The 19,599-nt window shown below is 44.7% G+C and overlaps 1 protein-coding gene across 1 annotated transcript in view; it reads left to right on the top strand.

Moving 5' to 3' along the window:
• SPHK1 (sphingosine kinase 1) overlaps positions 1-19,599 on the top strand; it is a 38,334-nt gene that overhangs the window by 12,516 nt on the left and 6,219 nt on the right. Inside the window, exons 2-3 of the mRNA XM_033139409.1 lie at positions 17,619-17,768; positions 19,145-19,239. Of these exons, the coding sequence (XP_032995300.1) occupies positions 17,619-17,768; positions 19,145-19,239 (245 nt within the window). The remainder of the gene's footprint in view (positions 1-17,618; positions 17,769-19,144; positions 19,240-19,599) is intronic.

The raw sequence follows: 19,599 nt of genomic DNA on the forward strand, positions 1-19,599 counted from the left end.
CAGTCGTGTCTGACTCTTCGTGACCCCATGGACCAGAGCACGCCAGGCACACCTATCTTTCACTGCCTCCCGCAGTTTGGCCAAACTCATGTTAGTCGCTTCGAGAACACTGTCCAACCATCTTATCCTCTGTCGTCCCCTTCTCCTTGTGCTCTCAGTCTTTCCCAACATCAGGGTCTTTTCCAGGGAGTCTTCTCTTCTCATGAGGTGGCCAAAGTACTGGAGCTTCAACTTCAGGATCTGTCCTTCCAGTGAGCACTCAGGACTGATTTCTTTAAGGATGGATTTTGTTGTTGTTGTTCAGTCGTTCAGTCGTGTCCGACTCTTCGTGACCCCATGGACCAGAGCACACCAGGCACGCCTATCCTTCACTGCCTCTCGCAGTTTGGCCAAACTCATGTTAGTCGCTTCGAGAACACTGTCCAACCATCTTGTCCTCTGTCGTTCCCTTCTCCTTGTGCTCTGTCTTTCCCAACATCAGGGTCTTTTCCAGGGAGTCTTCTCTTCTCATGAGGTGGCCAAAGTACTGGAGTCTCAACTTCAGGATCTGTCCTTCTAGTGAGCACTCAGGGCTGATTTCTTTGAGAATGGATAGGTTTGATCTTCTTGCAGTCCATGGGACTCTCAAGAGTCTCCTCCAGCACCATAATTCAAAAGCATCAATCCTTCGGCGATCAGTTTTCTTTATTACCTTAATTAGGACCAACTAAAATGTCACAAAGTAGCAAGCAAGTTTTCAAGATCTTAAATTTGACTGTATCTTAACCGGCACAGCATCTAGCAGCTGTAAAAGAATACTGTAGGTATTACGCCGGCTTAATTATTATTATTTATTAAATTTCTATCTCACCCTTCATCCGAGGAGCACAGGGTGGTTCACAATATAAAAACACAAAAATGCATAACATAGGAAAAAAACCAAAACAATACCATCCCCAACAGTTTAAAAGGCCATAGATTGTTTAATTAGCCAGATGATGATGTGAGATGAAGAATACTTTTGCCTGGAAAAACAGACATGTGGAACAGTTGAAGGAGTTGGGAGACTGAGAGGGGATATAATAGCCATCTTCAAATATCTAAAGGGCTGTCGCATGAAGGATGGGGTGAGTTTGTTATCTCCTACTCTGGAGGCTAGGACCCGAACCAGTGGATTCAAGTTACGAGAAAGGAGATTTCAACTAATCATTGGGAAGAACTTTCTGACAGTAACATCCGGTTGACAGTGGAACAGATTCCCATGAGAGGTGGTGGACTCTCTCCTTCCTTGGAGGTTTTTAAGCAGAGGTTGAATGGCCATCTGTCATGGATGATCTAGTTGAGATTCCTGCATTGTAGGGGGTTGGAGTGTATGACCCTTGGGGTCCCTTCCAACTCTACAATTCTGTGATCTACAATTCTACAATTCTTTGACAACCACCCATTAAAGAACCTTGCCCAAGAAGGGGAGATTGGCAGCTGGCTAGTAATTAGACTTTCTGAATCCAGGGCACGCTTCTAAAGGAGTGGTCTTATCACTGCCACCTTCAAGCAGGCAGGGACCACCCCCTCTTGTAAAGAGGCATAAATAACCTCCCTAGCCTAGCCAGCTATCTCCTCCTTGCTAGTTTTTATCAGCCAAGAGGGGCAAGGGTCCAGAACGCGAGCGGACATTAGACTTTTCCTCTGTGATCATCAGGCAAACTACAGTATAGAAATTGATTAGACAGGAGTACTTTGGTTGAAGTCCAATGTCATGTCCATTGGACTATGTCCAAAAATTCCTGTTTCACTCATTAGGCCATTCATCAACTGCAGCAGCCCTAATAAGCTGTAAAACTAGAATTTGAGACCCAAATAATATCTGCTTGTAAGGCATGTGGGGAACTGCTTTGCGGTGTGTGTATTGTGGTGCACAACAGTGCTTGCATTTCTAACAAGCTACATGTGCTGGCTCACATGAGCTAAAGGGGAAGCTGCGCATGTGTGCTTATTGCACTCCAGGTATTTTGAGCGGGAAATGGTCTCTAAAAAACAAGGAAGTAAATGCCACTCTGTACATTGGTGCATAGCCAGTTGGTGAGTTGGAAGATGGCACTGCCCTTCCCACTCTGTTATTGCTGCAGCTTACCTGGATGGGCTGGGCAGGGCAGCATTGTGGTGAGGCTGGGGCTGTGCAGGTTCACCAGTGGGAAGAAGGCATGTTGACTCTCAGCTTATGATTCCCAGTACCTTTCACACAGATAGGCAGAAGATCAGTAAGATATACAGCAGAGTGTACTCAAGATCCACGCCAAAGCACTTTGTAAATGATCAAAGTCCTTCACTTCCAGTGTGGGATTTTTTTTAGCACCAATCTTGTTTGGGGGTGTTTTGTACAGATGAACATCATTATAAGATTGCTTCCGTGTTACAAATAGGGAATATGTAGAAAAGATGGAAATAAAACAGTTCAGAATTATAAAGTAGCAATGGTCTGAAGGAGTTTTTCACATAATGTTCCCCCCCTCCCCCCCTCTCTCGTATGCATGTTATAATTCAGTGCGATGCCCTTTGCATAGACAAGTTGTATATATATCACAACTTTACACCTTTGGTGTGTTCAGAGAGATAAGAACAGTGTCATAGGATCACTGCAAGCATACGGTTTCTTTCAAAAATGGAACCAAAGTTTATTCTATAATTCCATAATTAAAGGCAGCATACTAGGCCCATGGGAAGTATCCTTTTAAAGACTGGCACCCAAGGCCATCAGGCTAGTGCTATTTCAATAGCATAAGCATTATCTGTTGAATGAGCTTTCTAATGGTAATGCCACTACAAATAAGCACCAGTCTTGCTCTACACAGAAGTGTCTTCAGGTATAGGTATCAGAATAACTTATGGACCGAGTGACCATGGATTCAGCAGCTCCCATAAACACAGCATTGCTTTATCCAGTTGCCATGATTGAGTGAGTCACTGCTATTAAGCAGCCACAGTTGCTCGATTCATACTGTATATTGTCTCTTAGCATGCTTTCACATGGATAATTAAGACAGCTTGCATGTAGAAGGAGACAATTTGAGTGAACTGGGGCAAGGCTTTGTGAGATACTAAGAGCATGCCCAGACAGGACCTTTCCATGCTTCTAGCAGTGCACGGCTGCCTGGCTCTACCACTAGGTAGAGTATGGAGGCTGCCTCAGGTGGCAGATTCTAGGGGGTGGGGATCAAGCTGAGGTAGTGGAGGATAGAGCTCTGTGTGCGTGCCACACTGTTTATCCCATGTCCGCTAAACTAGCCTGTTGGCCTCTGATGCAGTGGAAGACCACTCAGTCTGCCAGGCTTTTATACATGGAAGGGAGTTAGGGTGACACCCTATTCTTTGCCATAGGCAGGAAAATGTATTGTGCTAGCCCTGTAGAGTAGGGCTGTGGAAGATACCTGTAATGGTGAAGAAAGTGAAACACTGCAGAGAGAATACTTGGGTTGTTCCCTCTGGTACTATTGTTCCTGAGATACTTGCCACGTAGACAGTATAGTCCAAGATCTGTACAGCCCAAGGCACTCCACTTGGCTATGCTGCTATAAAAGCCACCATGACTTGCACTAATCACCAGCTTCCTCTTCTGGAGAAATGGGAAGGGTGAAATGTGAAAAGATGACACAGCAAGAATGTCAGCCTCCCACGAGTTGGCAAGTCTCTTGCATCACTCCATGCTGATTCACAGCTGTCTGGCCATAGCACAAACATCTGGCAAAAAAATTTGCAGCATGGTTCATTTTCTAGATGGGGCTTTGTGGTTTTCAAAATAAGCAAGCTTCACCTTCTGAATGTATCCAGACAATTGATTGGGCACCTTGGTTACTTGGATCAAAGTCTTCGGAGGTTTCATAAAAACCTAAAGAATTATCAAGTGATACAAAAGGAATCCATGGCTCAGTGTGAAGCTGCTAGTTTTAGAAAATCCTATTTATTATAGATCATTAGTACATTGCTCTGTTTTATTTAGGGATGTTATAAATAAATGTGCCAAGGCATTCTGGTTTTGGGGCTAGGTGTGCCGTTTGGGTGCCTGGGTAAGGGGAATTGCTCAGGGATTTGGGACCAGGAGCTTGAAAATTCTGACCTGGTTCAGATGTTCATATTCTGATCCTTTAAAACTTTCATTTGGGGAATTAGGACTGTGGTTCAGGATCCTCCTGTCTCTCCTGCAAATGTCAACTCTCCTCTCCCTTCCCCATTTTCTCTAACTTTAGTTTATCATGCTATCCAAATTGGATGAATCATGGTCAGTACTAATCAGGATTGCCTTCAACCTATGGTCTGGAAGGAATGTGCTAACCATAGTTTTAATAATGGTCAGAGGAAACCAGGAAAGGGAAGAGCAAATCAACAGACAAGTGTGGAAGGAGGGTCCACCGCAAAATCCCATCCCATGTTTTGGAACAATGGAAAGTGACATTTGAAACAAGCCTGTCTCTAAGTTGTTGGTTGCTTGCCAGTTTGCCAGCTCATATCCAGTCTTCCTCTGAAGGGCCCACATCTTTGTACAGTATATTTTTTCTCTGTGGTACATCCCTTGCTCAATAATTGGCAGAAAGCACAGAAGGGCATCAGAAGGCATTCTGTGGCACTGTCCCTACCATATTCACATGGCTCCTAGAGTTGACATGAGAGTGGAAGAAGAATTGGCATGCCTCTTAATCATTCATTTTTCTTCTATTGACTGTTGGAGGGTAGGTGGGGAAGGAAACAGTCTGTGACAGATAATGTGTCAACAGAAGTCAATAAATATATTGTGTGGGAGACATAAATATTGTGTGTGTGTGTGTGTGTGTTGCTGTTCTGAAATGGGGAGAGGAACAGCCACAAAACTTCACATGGAATTGATCACAACAGGCCTATACTCATAGTACTCATCCACTGTTGCAATGATAAATAATGACGCGTCAAACAGAAGGGTGAGAATGGAGGGAAGGCCTCGAGCCACGCCTGAGGCTCCCATTTATTGAAAACTTCACAGCTAAGTTAACCATTAACATACACAAACTCCAAAGACCAAATAAGGAATGGTGTGCCTTCTAATACCAAATATGGAAAGCCCCTCCTTTTGGCACACCCTTTTTCTCCCTTCATTGAGTACGTGACTTGATGCATGCTTACAGCTCTCTCACTCACCCCCTCCTCTAAACACCTCATGATCCCCCAGTACTTTTCCACCTATTCCTTTGTTCTCCTGCTCTACCTAAACATGTGTTTCCCAAATTGGTGCCCACAATGCCCACAGAGCCAAATGGTATGCCAAATGAAGGCTCTGTAGCTTGGCTAGTTAAGTGTGGTATGCCAACACTGTATATTAATTATTCTATCTTGACAGGGGCGTGGTATGCCAGCGCCTGGCTAAACTATAATTCCCACAATCCACACTTTTGCTTGACCTATATTTTAATCATGTCTTGTGTACCAATTAATTCCCGCAGGTCCAAGAGCTTTTCTTGTTGTCCACGGCTGTGCTTTGTGAAAATCCAACCTCGCCTGCTAAATTGAAGTTTTGTTAAGCAAAATCTCTTTAGATTTTCTGTGCATCTGATAAGACCTGATTTAGCAGGTAAGGTCAGATTTCCACAAGGCACAGCTGTGGAACAATCAGAAGAACTCGGAGCCAAGGGAATTAATTGGTGCATGATATGATCAAAATACAGGTCAGGCGAAAGTGCGGATGAGCCCACAGTGAAATTTATTGATAAAGGAATGGATCTAGTCTTAGTCATCCTGCTATTTGAAACAATGGGATTTAAGTTGGTCAAGACTAACAGTGGGTTACTCCAGGGATAGCTAACCCATGGCTTTCGAGATGTAGTCAGACTCCAACTCTCATCAGCCAGTATGGGTATTGGTCAGGAAAGATGGGAACTGGAGTCCATGAGTGAAGATGAGGGGGGGAATCATTCTCCAACAGAATTTAATGGGCAGGCATTGTGTTTTGAACTGAATAAACTTGTCAGTGAACTAAACAAAGCGAATGGAGAACATTTTATCCTCTTGCATGATGAGAGGATGACTCCTATAAAAAGGTTGTGTGGCAAGCTTACAGTGAACACAAGAAAGCAGTTGTAACACAGCACGAAGCTGAACTGTGTGGCTCACTCACAGTACCAGTATCAGAGTTCAAAAAATGACTACTCAGTAGAGTGGGTTTCAGCCCCATGTTGGGCAGAAAGACTTTTGCATTGCAGGGGATTGGACTAGATGATGCTCATCATCCCTTCCAACTCTAACTTCTATGATTCTATAGAAAGCTCTTAAAAGACACAAATTTCATTGAAGAGACATGTTCTAGTAAGCAAGTGGCTCTGTTCTTAAAGCGAACATCTCCTATGCCAGTGTGGTGTAGTGGTTAAGAGCTGTAGACTTGTAATCTGGGGAACCGGGTTTGCGTCTCCGCTCCTCCACATGCAGCTGCTGGGTGACCTTGGGCTAGTCACACTTCTTTGAAGTCTCTCAGCCCCACTCACCTCATAGAGTGTTTGTTGTGGGGGAGGAAGGGAAAGGAGAATGTTAGCCACGTTGAGACTCCTTCAGGTAGTGATAGTGGGATATCAAATCCAAAACTCTACTCTTGTTCTTCTATGATATCTCACCGAATTGTTTAATAGGTGCTGTTTTATCAGATATGTATTTGTGAAATTAGGGCAATACGTGCTGTGCACAATATTTATGGGCACAGACACAAGTACAACCCCATGCCCCTACGCACATTGGCTGGTAGCATGTACATACTAACCAGTCTGTAGCACAAAAATGTAGTTTTTCTCAATGTGGAATCATCATTGTTTGTCCTCAGAATGCTGCTTTTGATCTAGATGGATTCTAGATCCTGCTGTCCACAAGGATGGGTGTGTTGATGCTTGCTTGAAAACCCATCCCTTGATGAGCTTAGATGTGCCTTTTCCTCCCTGCACACACCCCACATCAATGAAGGAGGAAGTGGTGATTGTGAATTGGTCTGCACCCACGCACCATGCCATTGTGGAAGTGTGGATAGACACACCCCATTGCCAGGACTGCCTACATCCGTTTCCACCTATTTCCAAATGAACACACTGTGAGGTTACAAATCTACAATGAGCTTTTATTTTCAGAATGAAACCAGTTTCTCAAGAAGCACTTGTCAGAGGCAAAAAAAAAGATATGCAGTAGTTCTAGATTGTGGTGTGGACTTAGTAGAAAAACAAGCACAGTACTCGGTCTCCAGTGATTCCAGAATAAAATGTTAGGTGTATACAACCATTCTGATTACAGCAACCAGGCTTCTGTAGTCAGAACAATATTGTGTTTGTTTGGATGGGGGGGCATATGAAATTGAAACACTGAGTAAAGGAGAAGCTTTAATTCTGTCTTGTCTCTTCTGGCTAGTGTGGATGTGAATCTTTCATTTTTTATTTCTCTTCGTTTCTCAGTTTCCCAATCTTAAATTCAGTTCTCCACGTTTGTTTGTTTTTTCAAAAAAAAAAACCTCATGGAAGATTCAGCAGCATTTTAGCATAAAGTTCTTCTATTACAGTATACAGATTTTTGCAAGCCATTTTAAACCTAATGTAAAGCGTTTTTGTTTGTTATTTTCACTAAGATACTAATTTTTATGCACGTTTGCCCCCAAATACCTGTTTTTCTACACCCTGTTTGACTGGAGAACTGCACCACAAAGTTTGGTTAAGTGCAAACTTCAAAGGATAGCTGTGTTTTGGTTTGCATATTGCTTTGAAAAGTGCAAATTAGGTAATTTCTCCTTCAAATGCACACAAAACCAAATTTATCCCTAGTCTTGGAACTATCTAACACTATATCTAGCCTTTGCCTACTCTTCCTTCCCAGTAGCGTATAATCCTTAGGGACAGGCTGTTGTCATTTCAGAGCTTCCTGAGCTGCAGAACATGGTTTGCTTTCATGATGTCTGTGTGCTGCCCCACCCTCCTCTCAGACATGACCAAGCAAATATTTCTGGCAGCATCAGCATTTTCTCCTGCTCTGTGGTCGAGTCAGCAAAATCTTAACTTGATTCAGGGAGCTGGTAAGACCTAAAGTTGTATTACCATTTTCTGGAAAGCACTTTTTCTGCAAGATGCAAAGGAAGTAAGAGCAAAAAGAATCTGACAGTCTAGACATGTGAGGGGTCAGTCATCAGAGCTGTCATTCACTGGGTCATTTCCCTCCACCTCTAACAAGATTTATCCAAGGCAGTGTACCAAAAGCGGGCCATGTGGGTTGGGGCAGAAGGTCATCTAGGCCAGGCACGTCCAACAGGTAGATTGTGATCTACCGGTAGATCACTGGATGTCTGTGGTAGATCACTGGTAGATCACTGGCTCCCCCCAAAGAAGCTCAACAACTTTGGTTCCCCTAAAAAAGCTCATTTTTTTGCCCTGCACCCCCAAAAAACAAGGCTTTCCTTTTCCCTAAAAAAAGCTCAACAACTACTTTGATCTGAAATCCTAAAAAATGGGCCTTCCTCCTCCCCCAAAAAGCTCAACAACTTTAACCCCCCAAAAGGGGATAGATCACTGCCAGTTTTTAACTCTGTAAGTAGATCGCAGTTTCTTGGGAGTTGGCCACCCCGATCTAGGCAATGCAAGATCACAGGGAATGTAACTTCAGCATCCCTCAGAGATGACTGTCCAGCCTCTGCTTAAATGCCTCCAGGGAAGGAGGACCCATCTCCTCCAGAGGCAGTCTGCCCCATTGTCAACTAGCTTTTCCTGTTAGGAATGTTCTGCTAAAGTTATCCTGAATTCTGCTTCTATGCAGTTCCCTCCCCTCCAATAAAGAATTTAATTCTATTTCTGCCCTCTGGAGCAACAGAGAACAAGCCAGCTCCATCTTCTGTATGACCTCCCTTCAGATGGACCTATTGTTCCAACTTTCATGCAGAAATAGGCAATCTCTGAAGCTTCATTTCCTAATTGGCATAGCCAAGAGATATTATCTAGGTGGGACCGCTTTCATTCATTCGTTCCATCCTGCTTTGAACTCTGTTATATCACTTGATGTTGCAGACTCTGCCAGTTTCCCATTGGGTCGTGGTAGTGCTCTCTTCTTTCCTCACTACAATTGCCTCTTTATTTACCCTCCCCTTTGCCTTGAATGTGTGCCTTTGACTCCTGGCAGATGTATAACAAGGGATTGTGTGTGCTTGGTGTTAAAACTAAAATTCTGTTCCCAGACATTCTAAATTCTGAAGCCTGTAAATCACGCCAATTTGCATCTTCTGTGACTTAATTTTTTTAAAATAAAAAATATTATTCCAGCTATGAAACTCCACCCCAACTACTTGAAATCTTACTCCCCTTCCAACACTTCAGCAGGCATTGCCTGCTTACATTCAGGTATATCTTTGTGTCCACAAGGGCTGGAACTACCCTCCTCAAAATGACAGATTCTCAGGAAGCGCAATGCAACGGATGCCCCATTCTGTGCTTTTCCGGTGGCTGCGTTCATGTTGCAATTCTGTGGGAACCCAAAAAAAGAAAGAAAAAAAGCCCAGAATGTGACACTCGGTGCAAAATTCGGCTTCCTGAGAATTACAGCTTTCATTGCGAAAAAGGAAGTTTCTTTTTTAAGAACTGGCTGAGAGCAGACGCAGGTGGAATTGGCTTCGGTTTGTCAGGTGGAGAGTGTGAGTGCTTAATGAGTTTCCAGTTTTTGCTGCTGCTTTTTATCTGCTTTACACTCCTCGGTTTGTTGGCTCCTGCTGGTGCAGCCTGAGTTAATAGAAGTGTATGTGGGACCTGTGTTGATGGTTGTACACCACTGGTAGTATTTTGGGCAGGGCAGGGAACAGGGAGAGAGTGATGGTGGGCCTCTGGTGAGCTTGTTAAGGGGAACGGAAATTAGGCAGCTTTCTGCTATCTTCCCTTTCAGTTCATCCTCCAGTCTGAGAGATCCTGGTTGGCATGCCAGCAACCTGCCAGGTCCCTTGGTAGTGTTTCTGAATGTCAGGACCCGTGGCCAGGAAAACAAATGTCTGCCATCCAGGATTTGATTTGGGAGGAACACCCTGACCTGGCTAGTATGACTGAGACCTGTTTGGATTAACCCAACTTGGGTTTATTGCTGAAGCAACAGCAACTCTGGCTCAGTGAGCAGGTGGAGTTGAAATAATCTCTTGTGGTATCATCCCTCTTTTTTGCTCAGCCGTCTTCCCGTTTTGAGTGTCTAGTGCAGTGGTTCTCAACCTTGGGTCCCCTGATGTTTTTTGCCTACAACTCCCATCAACCCTAGCTAGCAAGACTAGTGGTCAGGGATGATGGGAATTGTAGTCCAATAACATCTGGGGACCCAAGGTTGAGAAAGGCTGGTCTAGTGGGTTATCAGGAGAGGCAAGGAGTTCTGCTGGTAGGGTTCCATTCATGCCACTATCTAAGAGTCTCTCTGCTGAGCTGCTGGTCTCAAGGGTGGCCCAGATATATTTTCTGGGGGATTCCAATGTACATCTCTGATGGTGAAGAAAACTCCTTTCTTTGCCACCAAGCATATCTACACAGTGTCACCCAGCAGAGGTCCCCCGCCCCCAGAAGCAGGAGGCCTTCAACAATCTGGGCTGCAAAAGGGGTTGGTGGAACCTGCGGTAGCCCAGTGTAACTATTTGCCAAACACATCACCGATGAATTCACCCTGATTTGAGACTGAACTTGTCTTGGTTTCCCTAGTGCAGCCTTTCTCAACCTTGGGTCCCCAGATGTTGTTGGACTACAACTCCCATCATCCCTGGCCACTGGTCCTGCTACCTAGGGATGATGGGAGTTGTAGTCCAACAGCATCTTGGGACCCAAAGTTGAGAAAGGCTGCCCTAGTGGATGAGGGACCTGTGAGTCTGTTGGTCCTTTTGGTTACCAATGGTGTTCAGCACCATCAATTATGGCAGGCATAGGCAAACTCGACCCTCCAGATGTTTTGGGACTACAACTCCCATCATCCCTACTTAACAGGACCAGTGGTCAGGGATGATGGAGATTGTAGTCTCAAAACATCTGGATGGCCGAGTTTGCCTATGCCTGAATTATGGTATCCTTTTGGGACTCCTTGGTGGACTTGGGCCATTGGACCATCTGTCTCCCAGTGGGTTAAATGCATAGAGATACGAAATAACATGGCAATAGGGTTGATCTACAGAACCCTGCAGCATGTTACCCAAAGTGTGTGTTTCTCCTCCAGCTGCCACCTTCTGGCATCATACTGTTGGAAAGGAGCAAAACCAGTCAGCCCCTGCACCTCAACCAGATGTTCCAGACAGTGGGATAAGAGTGTCGGGGGAGGGATCAAGAGGGAAGCATTCCCCCTCTCTATCTGTAGAAAAAGATTGATTCTGCCAGCTAAATCCATCTCCTTTCCATAATCAGGGCCAGAAGCCAGATTGAAAAGCATCAAGGAAAGAGCTGATACCATACTTCCCACCCCCTCTTCCTCACTTTTAAGACAACAGTAGACTCTGCTTTATTTCTCTCGCAGCCTTTAAAATAGCTTTTTAAAAAAGCTTTGGATTTATGGAATGAATGAATCACACCAAACCCAGGAACAAGGGAAATAATTGCAGTATGAACAAAGTTCCTATGGCATTCCAACAAATACAGGTGTTTCCTGGCTCTCCTTGCCCATGACTGTGACCCCAGGAATGCCTGCATGCTTCTAAATTCATCACTGCAAGGTTATTGTTCATCTAGGCTAAATGCAAAACCTGAAGGCCCTTAACCGAAGGCGCAGCCACCTTCTTGCTCTGCGCTTCAGGCAGTGTTCTCATTTTGCCGCAGAAACGATTGCTCACATCCCAGCACTCCCTGAGCAGCTTCTGCCAGTCTGAGTTACTTTTCTTTTTGTTATCGCCCTAAACACTCCCCAATTTGTCAGCTACGTATTACCTGCACTGCCGCCTCCTTGACCTTGATAATCTGTGGGCCCTAGGAGATAAATATGTCCTGACATTGTGAACTATGATCCTTGTGGTGGTTGGGGAGGGGGCGGGCTGAATTCTCTCTCCCCAGTTTTGCATGGGAAGAAAAGGATTGAGGAAAATGGAGTGCATGGTATTCTTCTTGAGGGGTTAGCAAGATTTCACACTCTCGAAAATGCAGCTTGAAAAACGTGATGATAGGCAGTGGAAGCTTAATCCCAGGGCTAGTCGCGCCGTTTCATGGAGAGGTTTGTGGCTGGCTGTTATACAAAGCTTATACTTATTTAGCTGAGGAAGAACTGGGTCAAAAGCAGTGTTCTGGTTTTGCTTCCCACCTGCCTGCTGAAGTAAATGCATTCAGCACCAAGGGCAGAGGAGGTCCTGAAGTCATAGATGCTGGCTACTTTAATGGGAGCTAATGGAACCAGCAGAATCTCTGCACTAGCTTTTAAAAATCATTGTTTCTAGTCCTCCCTGTTAAGCTACTTCAGGAGAAAAACAGGTTTAGGGGACATGGGAGAGGAGAGGGAAGGACTGCTTTGGATCAAACTCATCCTGTTTCCTTTGTACTGAAGGGAACAGGATGGAATAAAGTAACCACAATGTAATTGCGCAAATTACAAAAGTTATGTAATTTTGCCTAAGTAGACAGCGAGACGAATAAGTTCATTTTTGGTGGAAGATGAACTGCAGTGCCATTGAAACAGTGCTGTGTGGAATGGGAAATGATGTCTTCTTCCATCCTGGTGAGGCCTATTGCCTCAATTGTGATGGTAGAACAAGAGCCATGAGGTGTAGCTACTGATATCCGTATCCTCCATGTATTTGTCTTGTCTTTTAAAGCCATCCAAGTTGTTGGGTATCACTACGCCTTTTATGACATCCTTTTAACTAAGAAGCAGAACCTCCCAAATTGAATAAAGACCCAGTCAGGAAAATGAGTAAACTTGGATCTTTTTTGCCAGTTCTGTCTGTAGTTTGGCTTCCCCTTGGGACATGATAGTAGCTTCATTCGTAGCAATATGTATCAGGAAGATAAATGGGCTGGACTCTTAAGCTTTTGGTGTGGGGTAGGCAGGCAGGAAGAGGGAAAGGATGCGAAGCCATAAGCATCACTCTTCCGATTCTGAATCATTCATGTAGCTCAGTTTCTCAGCATTGCATTAAAATAACAGAAGCGGAGCCTGGGATGGCCCCGTTTTGCAGGGTAGCAGTCAAAAAGATCTAGCTAGCAGCCAACATGTTGGAAACTAATTGGCACGCATGGTTAATTGGGTCTGATGATACTTTCTGAAAGCAGCTGTAGTCAGTGTAGCCCTTAGCGTAGTTTCTGTGCCTGCTGCAGATGGGGGAAGGTGGTGATACTGCCTTTCTTTTGGGAACTGATATAATTAACTGCGCTATAGATGAACAGGTAGTGAGGTTGGCTCCTGGTTCTTGTTGAAGAACAATGCCACACCTGCCTGACATTAAACCAGCCTGTGCATTCAGACTTGGTCGGTAGTATTATTAGCTGTGCCAAAGATATTCTTTGAAATGAAAACAAAATAATAGTAATAAAAATCCATGCAGTAGCACCTTAGAGACCAACTAAGTTTGTTCTTGGTATGAGCTTTCGTGTGCATGCACACATGAAAGCTCATACCAAGAACAAACTTAGTTGTCTCCAAGGTGCTACTGGGAGGATTTTTATTTTTATTTGACTATGGCAGACCAACACGGCTTCCTACCTGTAACTGGAACTCTGAAATGAAGCATGAGAGCTCAAAGCACTGATGGTACATTTTAAAGCACAGCTTTTATTTCCTTACGTTGGCGTTGCCCCTACGAAACCTTTGATATGGTTTCCGAGAGTCCCTCTGCTCTCCTTCCCCACATGTTCAGTACCTAAGCTGTGTGCACATCATCGGCTTTAAACAGAGCTAGGTCATTTATTTTCCCAATTCAAAGCTGGCTTGGGTGAAAGGACTTCAAAACATAGCGTTTCCTAAGAAACAGTAAGTTAGATACAGGATAAATATGGATTGTGGCCAATGTTATGTGTACACTGCTTTCCAAACCAGCAGCGATAACTCACTGGATGCAGAGTAAACAACAGTCTATCCTGTTTGGGGTCTCATCTACCCGAGACATTTTGCTTGAGCCACTGCTGTTCACCAAGGGTGGCATTTCACAATTGAAACACACTACTTCAAAGGCATTTGAATTTGGAGTTACTTCCACCAGCCCCATCCGCCTCTTTTAATTTATGTTTTAGAGAACTTCGTGACTAACACCATCTCTCATCACAGCCCATTCTAACACCCAGCAAAAATATTTTAATTTTCCTACTTAACTTCCTTTCCTGCTTGCCAATCATGCATCATGTGAGACCCACAATACGCAACAGGAAGGGGGAGAGAGAATAGGGTGTGTTTGTGCAGGAATTATAATTATTTTTGCATCATTTGTGCTGAGTTATCTGCCGGCTCTGATTGCTGAGCCAGTCTACAGAACAGTGAGACTGGAAAGTTGATAACTGGGCAGACTACATTGTGAGAAGTCCTCTTTATGCTAGAGCAGGGGTGGCCAACTTCCAAGAGACTGTGATCTACTCAGTTAAAAACTGGCAGTGATCTACCCGGTTCAGGTCAAAGTTGTTGAGCTTCTTTAGGGAAGAGGAAAGCGACGTTGAGCTTTTTTTAAGGGAGGAAAGCCCTGTTTTTGGTGGTTCAGGTCATTTTAGAGGTGCAGGGCAAAGACATTGAGATATTTTTTAGGGGAGCCAGAGTTTTTTTAGCTTCTTTGGGGAGAGCCACTGATCTACTGGTGATCTACCACAGACGTCAAGTGATCTACCGGTAGATCACAATCTACCTGTTGGACATGCCTGTGCTAGAGCATACAGAGTGGAAGAGGAAGAGGAAGGCAAGGTTCTTTTGGTTCATTCGAGGCGTAATGTGCATGGTGAACTTGAAGAGCATGGCAAGTTGCCCACTGCAAGGAGTAATGAACATTGAAGGTATTTCCTCACACTTAGGAGAAAGACACTACCCCCCCCCCACCATTCTGCATAAAAAGTCTTCAGGTCAACTCAGAACAATTAAGTGGAAAACAACAACAACACCTCATCAAAATAACTAAAAGCAGCCGAAAATCTGCTTGAGAGTATGGCTTAGGTCCAGTATTTTTTTTATATAAAAAATGTGTTAAGTATTTTCCAATATGTACAATTGTGTTACAGCCTTTATTCCTTTTTTTAAAATAAATAAAGCAAAATCCTAACAAGTCCTTTCCCACCTGGGAATAGGTAGTTAGAAATTATATTTCTAAGCTGGGGAGCCAAGAGATTGATTTACCACCCAGTGGGACTCTAACCCTGCCCTAGCCATCTGTTTTGGTGGGTGAGCAGGAGGCGATTTGCACCAGTTGCAAGGGGTTACAGACCTGATACTTAAGATGAAAATCTGTAGACCAGTGCAAATAATAATTAAAAGATTATTTATTTAACATCTGTAATACTCTCCCCTCCCTTGGTTGGCAACAGCACCCACCTGACTGCTAGGCAATAGGCATTGGTCGGAAGGAAAAGGGACCAAGGAGTTTCTTCACCCCCTCTCTCAGAACTCTGCTTAATAACAGGCTGCATGCACACCATAAATTTAAATCACATTCCCCCTTCCAGAACAAAGAATCCAGGGAATTGTAGTTTGGTAAGGGTGGAGGGAACCATAGCTCTGTGAGGGGATAGACTGAAGTTCCCATGATCCTTTAGGGGGTGCTTAAAATGTATGTTGTGTAGACATGCATACCTGCATCTTTCAGTCTTCATCTATTTGCTAGGATTTGCTGGCATTGCATGCTGCTGAGTGACTGTTCCTTTCGTAGGAAAATTGGTTGCTGGATGCAAAGCACTGTTGCACTAATGTACAGCTTGCAGGCTTCCCAAATGCATCTGTTTGGGCACTGTGAGAATAGGATGCTGGTCTAGACGGGCCATTCGCCTGATTCAACAGGCTCGTCTTAGGTTATTTTGTTCTTGCAACCTCTCCTTAGTGGGAGTTAACTGAACACACCACCAAAACTTTGAGAAATTGATTCCCACCTCCACCCTCAAAGGAAGAGGCCTGATGTATGGCAGGGCAAGCGGTGGGCAGAATCTATTGGTCAATCTTCCTTTGCAAACCATCCATAGGTTGCTGTCTCTCAGTTGCTGAAATAAAGTTGACAGGGAACCCAGTAGTGGATTTCTTCTGCGAAAGGTTTGTGTGAGCGCCATTTTGGTGCAGACCACAACTCCCAATTATGTCAGGAAAGGAGGTCTGTAGTATTTTCTCCCCCAAAGGAAACCAAAGCTGAGCCTTGCTATCCTTGAAACATCTTTGCACATGGGAAGGTTGGGAGTGTGCAACAGGGAGAAGAGTTTTGCCTCCATTCCTGATGGTTGCATCTGCTTCTCCATTTAATTTCATTTATTCATTGTTTAAACTCTGGAACTCAGCTTGAGTGGTCAAGCAAATAAAAATATGTGGATTTTTTTTTTTAAAAAAATGTATAAGGCCAGAATAAGAAAAGTAGAGGCAGAAGCCTTAGTCCATGATGCTACACCCTTGTGCAAATTAATTGAAACAAACAATGTAGTTTCATTTTTTAATGGTATAAAACTCATATAATTGTACAAAGCTCACATATACGTACATTAGGAACCAATATGACCGCTACTATTTTTAAGCAGCATTTGAACACGGTTTGGCATGGAGTCTACTAGTTTTGAACAGTCACTGTTGATTTTCGGATCCCTGTACCACACTTGAATCAGCACCTGAATGAGCTTCTCCAGAGTCGTACAGTGTACAGCACGGAGGCAACTTTTGCATATAGCCCACAAATTCTCAATGCGATTTATGTCCGGGGAATTCCCTGGCCAATCAAGTACCTGTATTTGCTACAAAATAGAAAATTCTTTCCAGTAGCACCTTAGAGACCAACTGAGTTTGTTCTTGGTATGAGCTTTCGTGTGCATGCACACTTCTTCAGATACCTGCATGCACACGAAAGCTCATACCAAGAACAAACTCAGTTGGTCTCTAAGGTGCTACTGGAAAGAATTTTCTATTTTGTTTTGACTATGGCAGACCAACACAGCTACCCACCTGTAACTGTATTTGCTACTTTGTCATGAATTTTTACACCACTTTCAATGTGTGACAGGGGAGAGCCAGTGTGGTGTAGTGGTTAAGAGCGGTAGACTCGTAATCTGGGGAACCGGGTTCGTGTCTCCGCTCCTCTGCATGCAGCTGCTGGGTGACCTTGGGCTAGTCACACTTCTCTGAAGTCTCTCAGCCCCACTCACCTCAGTGTTTGTTGAGGGGGGGGGAGGAAGGGAAAGGAGAATGTTAGCCGCTTTGAGACTCCTTCGGGTAGTGATAAAGTGGGATATCAAACCCAAACTCCTCCTCCTCCTCTTCTTCTTCTTCTGCAATATCCCAGTACCATCAGGATACGTCTTTTCCAGCACTGGAATAACTTCCTTTTGTAGAACCTCAGTATATTGTGGTGAGCACATCATTTCTTCTATTGGCTGCAGGCTTCCGACACCATAATGATCAACTTACTTTTTGTGTTTGTTGTGAGTACAGGATTTTGAGTAAGATAGAAAACATGCTTTGTTTCAATTGATTTGCACAAGGGTGTAATTCCTGATCTCCCCACCTCTGTTGTCTCTGTGCAGAAGCCACCTTTGGGCTGCTCTCCCGGCCCTGCCAGGTGATGGTGTTGCTGAATCCACGCAGCGGGTCCGGCCAGGCACTGCAGCTATTCAAGTCCCAAGTGCAGCCGATGCTGACGGAAGCCAACATAGGATTCAGCATGTTTATAACCGGTAAGTCTTGTGCCTGAACAAGGCCACCATGAAAACTGCAGTCTCTCTCTGGAATGACAGAAGCCAATGCATGTCCTAAGATGGCTGGAGCCCCACAAAAGTGGTTGTGCTCAAACCTCTATGTACAGTTCTGCTCTGACACCCACACCCACACCTGTGATATTGCTGGCACTGCCAAACTGCAGGACACTCCTTTGCTCAACTGTCCGGGTAGCTAAAATTCTAAGGCAGTCTTCCCCAATCTGGTTGGACTCCCAACTCTTGCCATCCCCTGCCAGCCTGGCTGATGATTGGGATCTGGAGAGCACCAGGTTGGGGAAGGCTGATTTAGGAGCATCACAGCCTGCCCTGTTTAATTACAGTGCTGCCTACGTGTGAACAGAACAGTTAAAAATGCAGATATAGGCTTGACAAGGCTCTAATCTTGCATTTTTTGCAGGGAAAGGAAACCCAAATAACTCCTACCTCCAGCCCAACTCAGGTTGACCCTTTTCTGCAGTGCTGCTTTGTGAGTGTGGCTGTGATTTCACTGATTTCAAAGTGCAGCAAACTTTCCTGTAAAGGTCTGGCTGATCCTGTTCACCCCATTCCAAGAAGAGATGTGGGGAGAGAACAACTCCTTGTTACACACATTTTTTGAGATGCCCATCCCCTTCAGTTTGTAACCTAATTTGATGAAACATTGCTTCAAACCAGCTTGCCATTTCCATCAAATAGGACTGGCACAGGTAGCATTCCATTTGACATCAAATGATGGCCAGGGAGGACATATTTTGCCACCTCTTGGAGATAGGATTGTTCTGCCTCACCTGTAGTGTGAAGTACGGTCCTTCCACCAACTATTTGTTTTGCTTTTCTCAATTTTGTGTGTGAGGGGGGGAGGGGGGAGACAAATGTCATTCCCAGAAGGCTGACATTTGTGTCAGCAGAGCATGGAAACGGCGTTTACCTTCCCGCTGGAGTGGATCCTATTTATCTACTTGCAACTCTGGGGTTGCGGTGCTCACCTCGCTTTATTGGCCGAGGGAGCCAGCATACAGCTTCTGGGTCATGTGGCCAGCATGACTAAGCTGCTTCTGGAGAACCAGAGCAGAGCATGGAAACGCCATTTACCTTCCCGCTGGAGTGGATCCTATTTATCTACTTGCACTTTGATGTGCTTTCAAACTGCTAGGTTGACAGGAGCAGGGACCAAGCAACGGGAGCTCACCCTGTCACGGGGATTCAAACCACCGACCTTCTGATCGGCAAGCCCTAGGCTCTGTGGTTTAACCCTCAGTCACCCACGCCCCAATAGGAACCCTTAGAGAATGCAAAACTATATCCCCCTGGGACATAACATAAAAGTCATACATGCTCATTGTCTTTGTTGCTAGAGAAGAACAACCACGCTTGGGATCTGGTGAGGAAGACGGACTTATCCATGTACAGCGCCTTGGTCATTATGGCTGGGGATGGCTTGCTATATGAGGTAAGGGGGGCAAGTAGGATCCAGCTAACTATGGGCTCCCTTGCCTGTTGTGTCATAGCACCACAGTGTGCCTCCCATCACCAAGGACTGGATGCTGCCCAAGGTGGGCCCATGTTTAATAGTTGTAAAGGATTGTGCTACTTATTCCGATGAGAACCTTCTGGTCCACTGCAGTGCAAAGTGTCTGGGAAGGGGACTAGAAGCGGGTGGGAACTGGGAAAGGTTGCAAATCCAGTCTTGGACAGTGGAAGTCTGCAGGTCACGGTTACCCCGCTGTCTTGCAGTTGTTGAAATGTCCTCCTCCTGCTGCACAGTGGGAAACTGGTATGGGAACCCAATTCCATATTGACTCTGGTAAGT

This window comes from Lacerta agilis, chromosome 2 (genome assembly GCF_009819535.1).
Source record: "Lacerta agilis isolate rLacAgi1 chromosome 2, rLacAgi1.pri, whole genome shotgun sequence".
NCBI classification, from domain to species: domain Eukaryota; kingdom Metazoa; phylum Chordata; class Lepidosauria; order Squamata; family Lacertidae; genus Lacerta; species Lacerta agilis.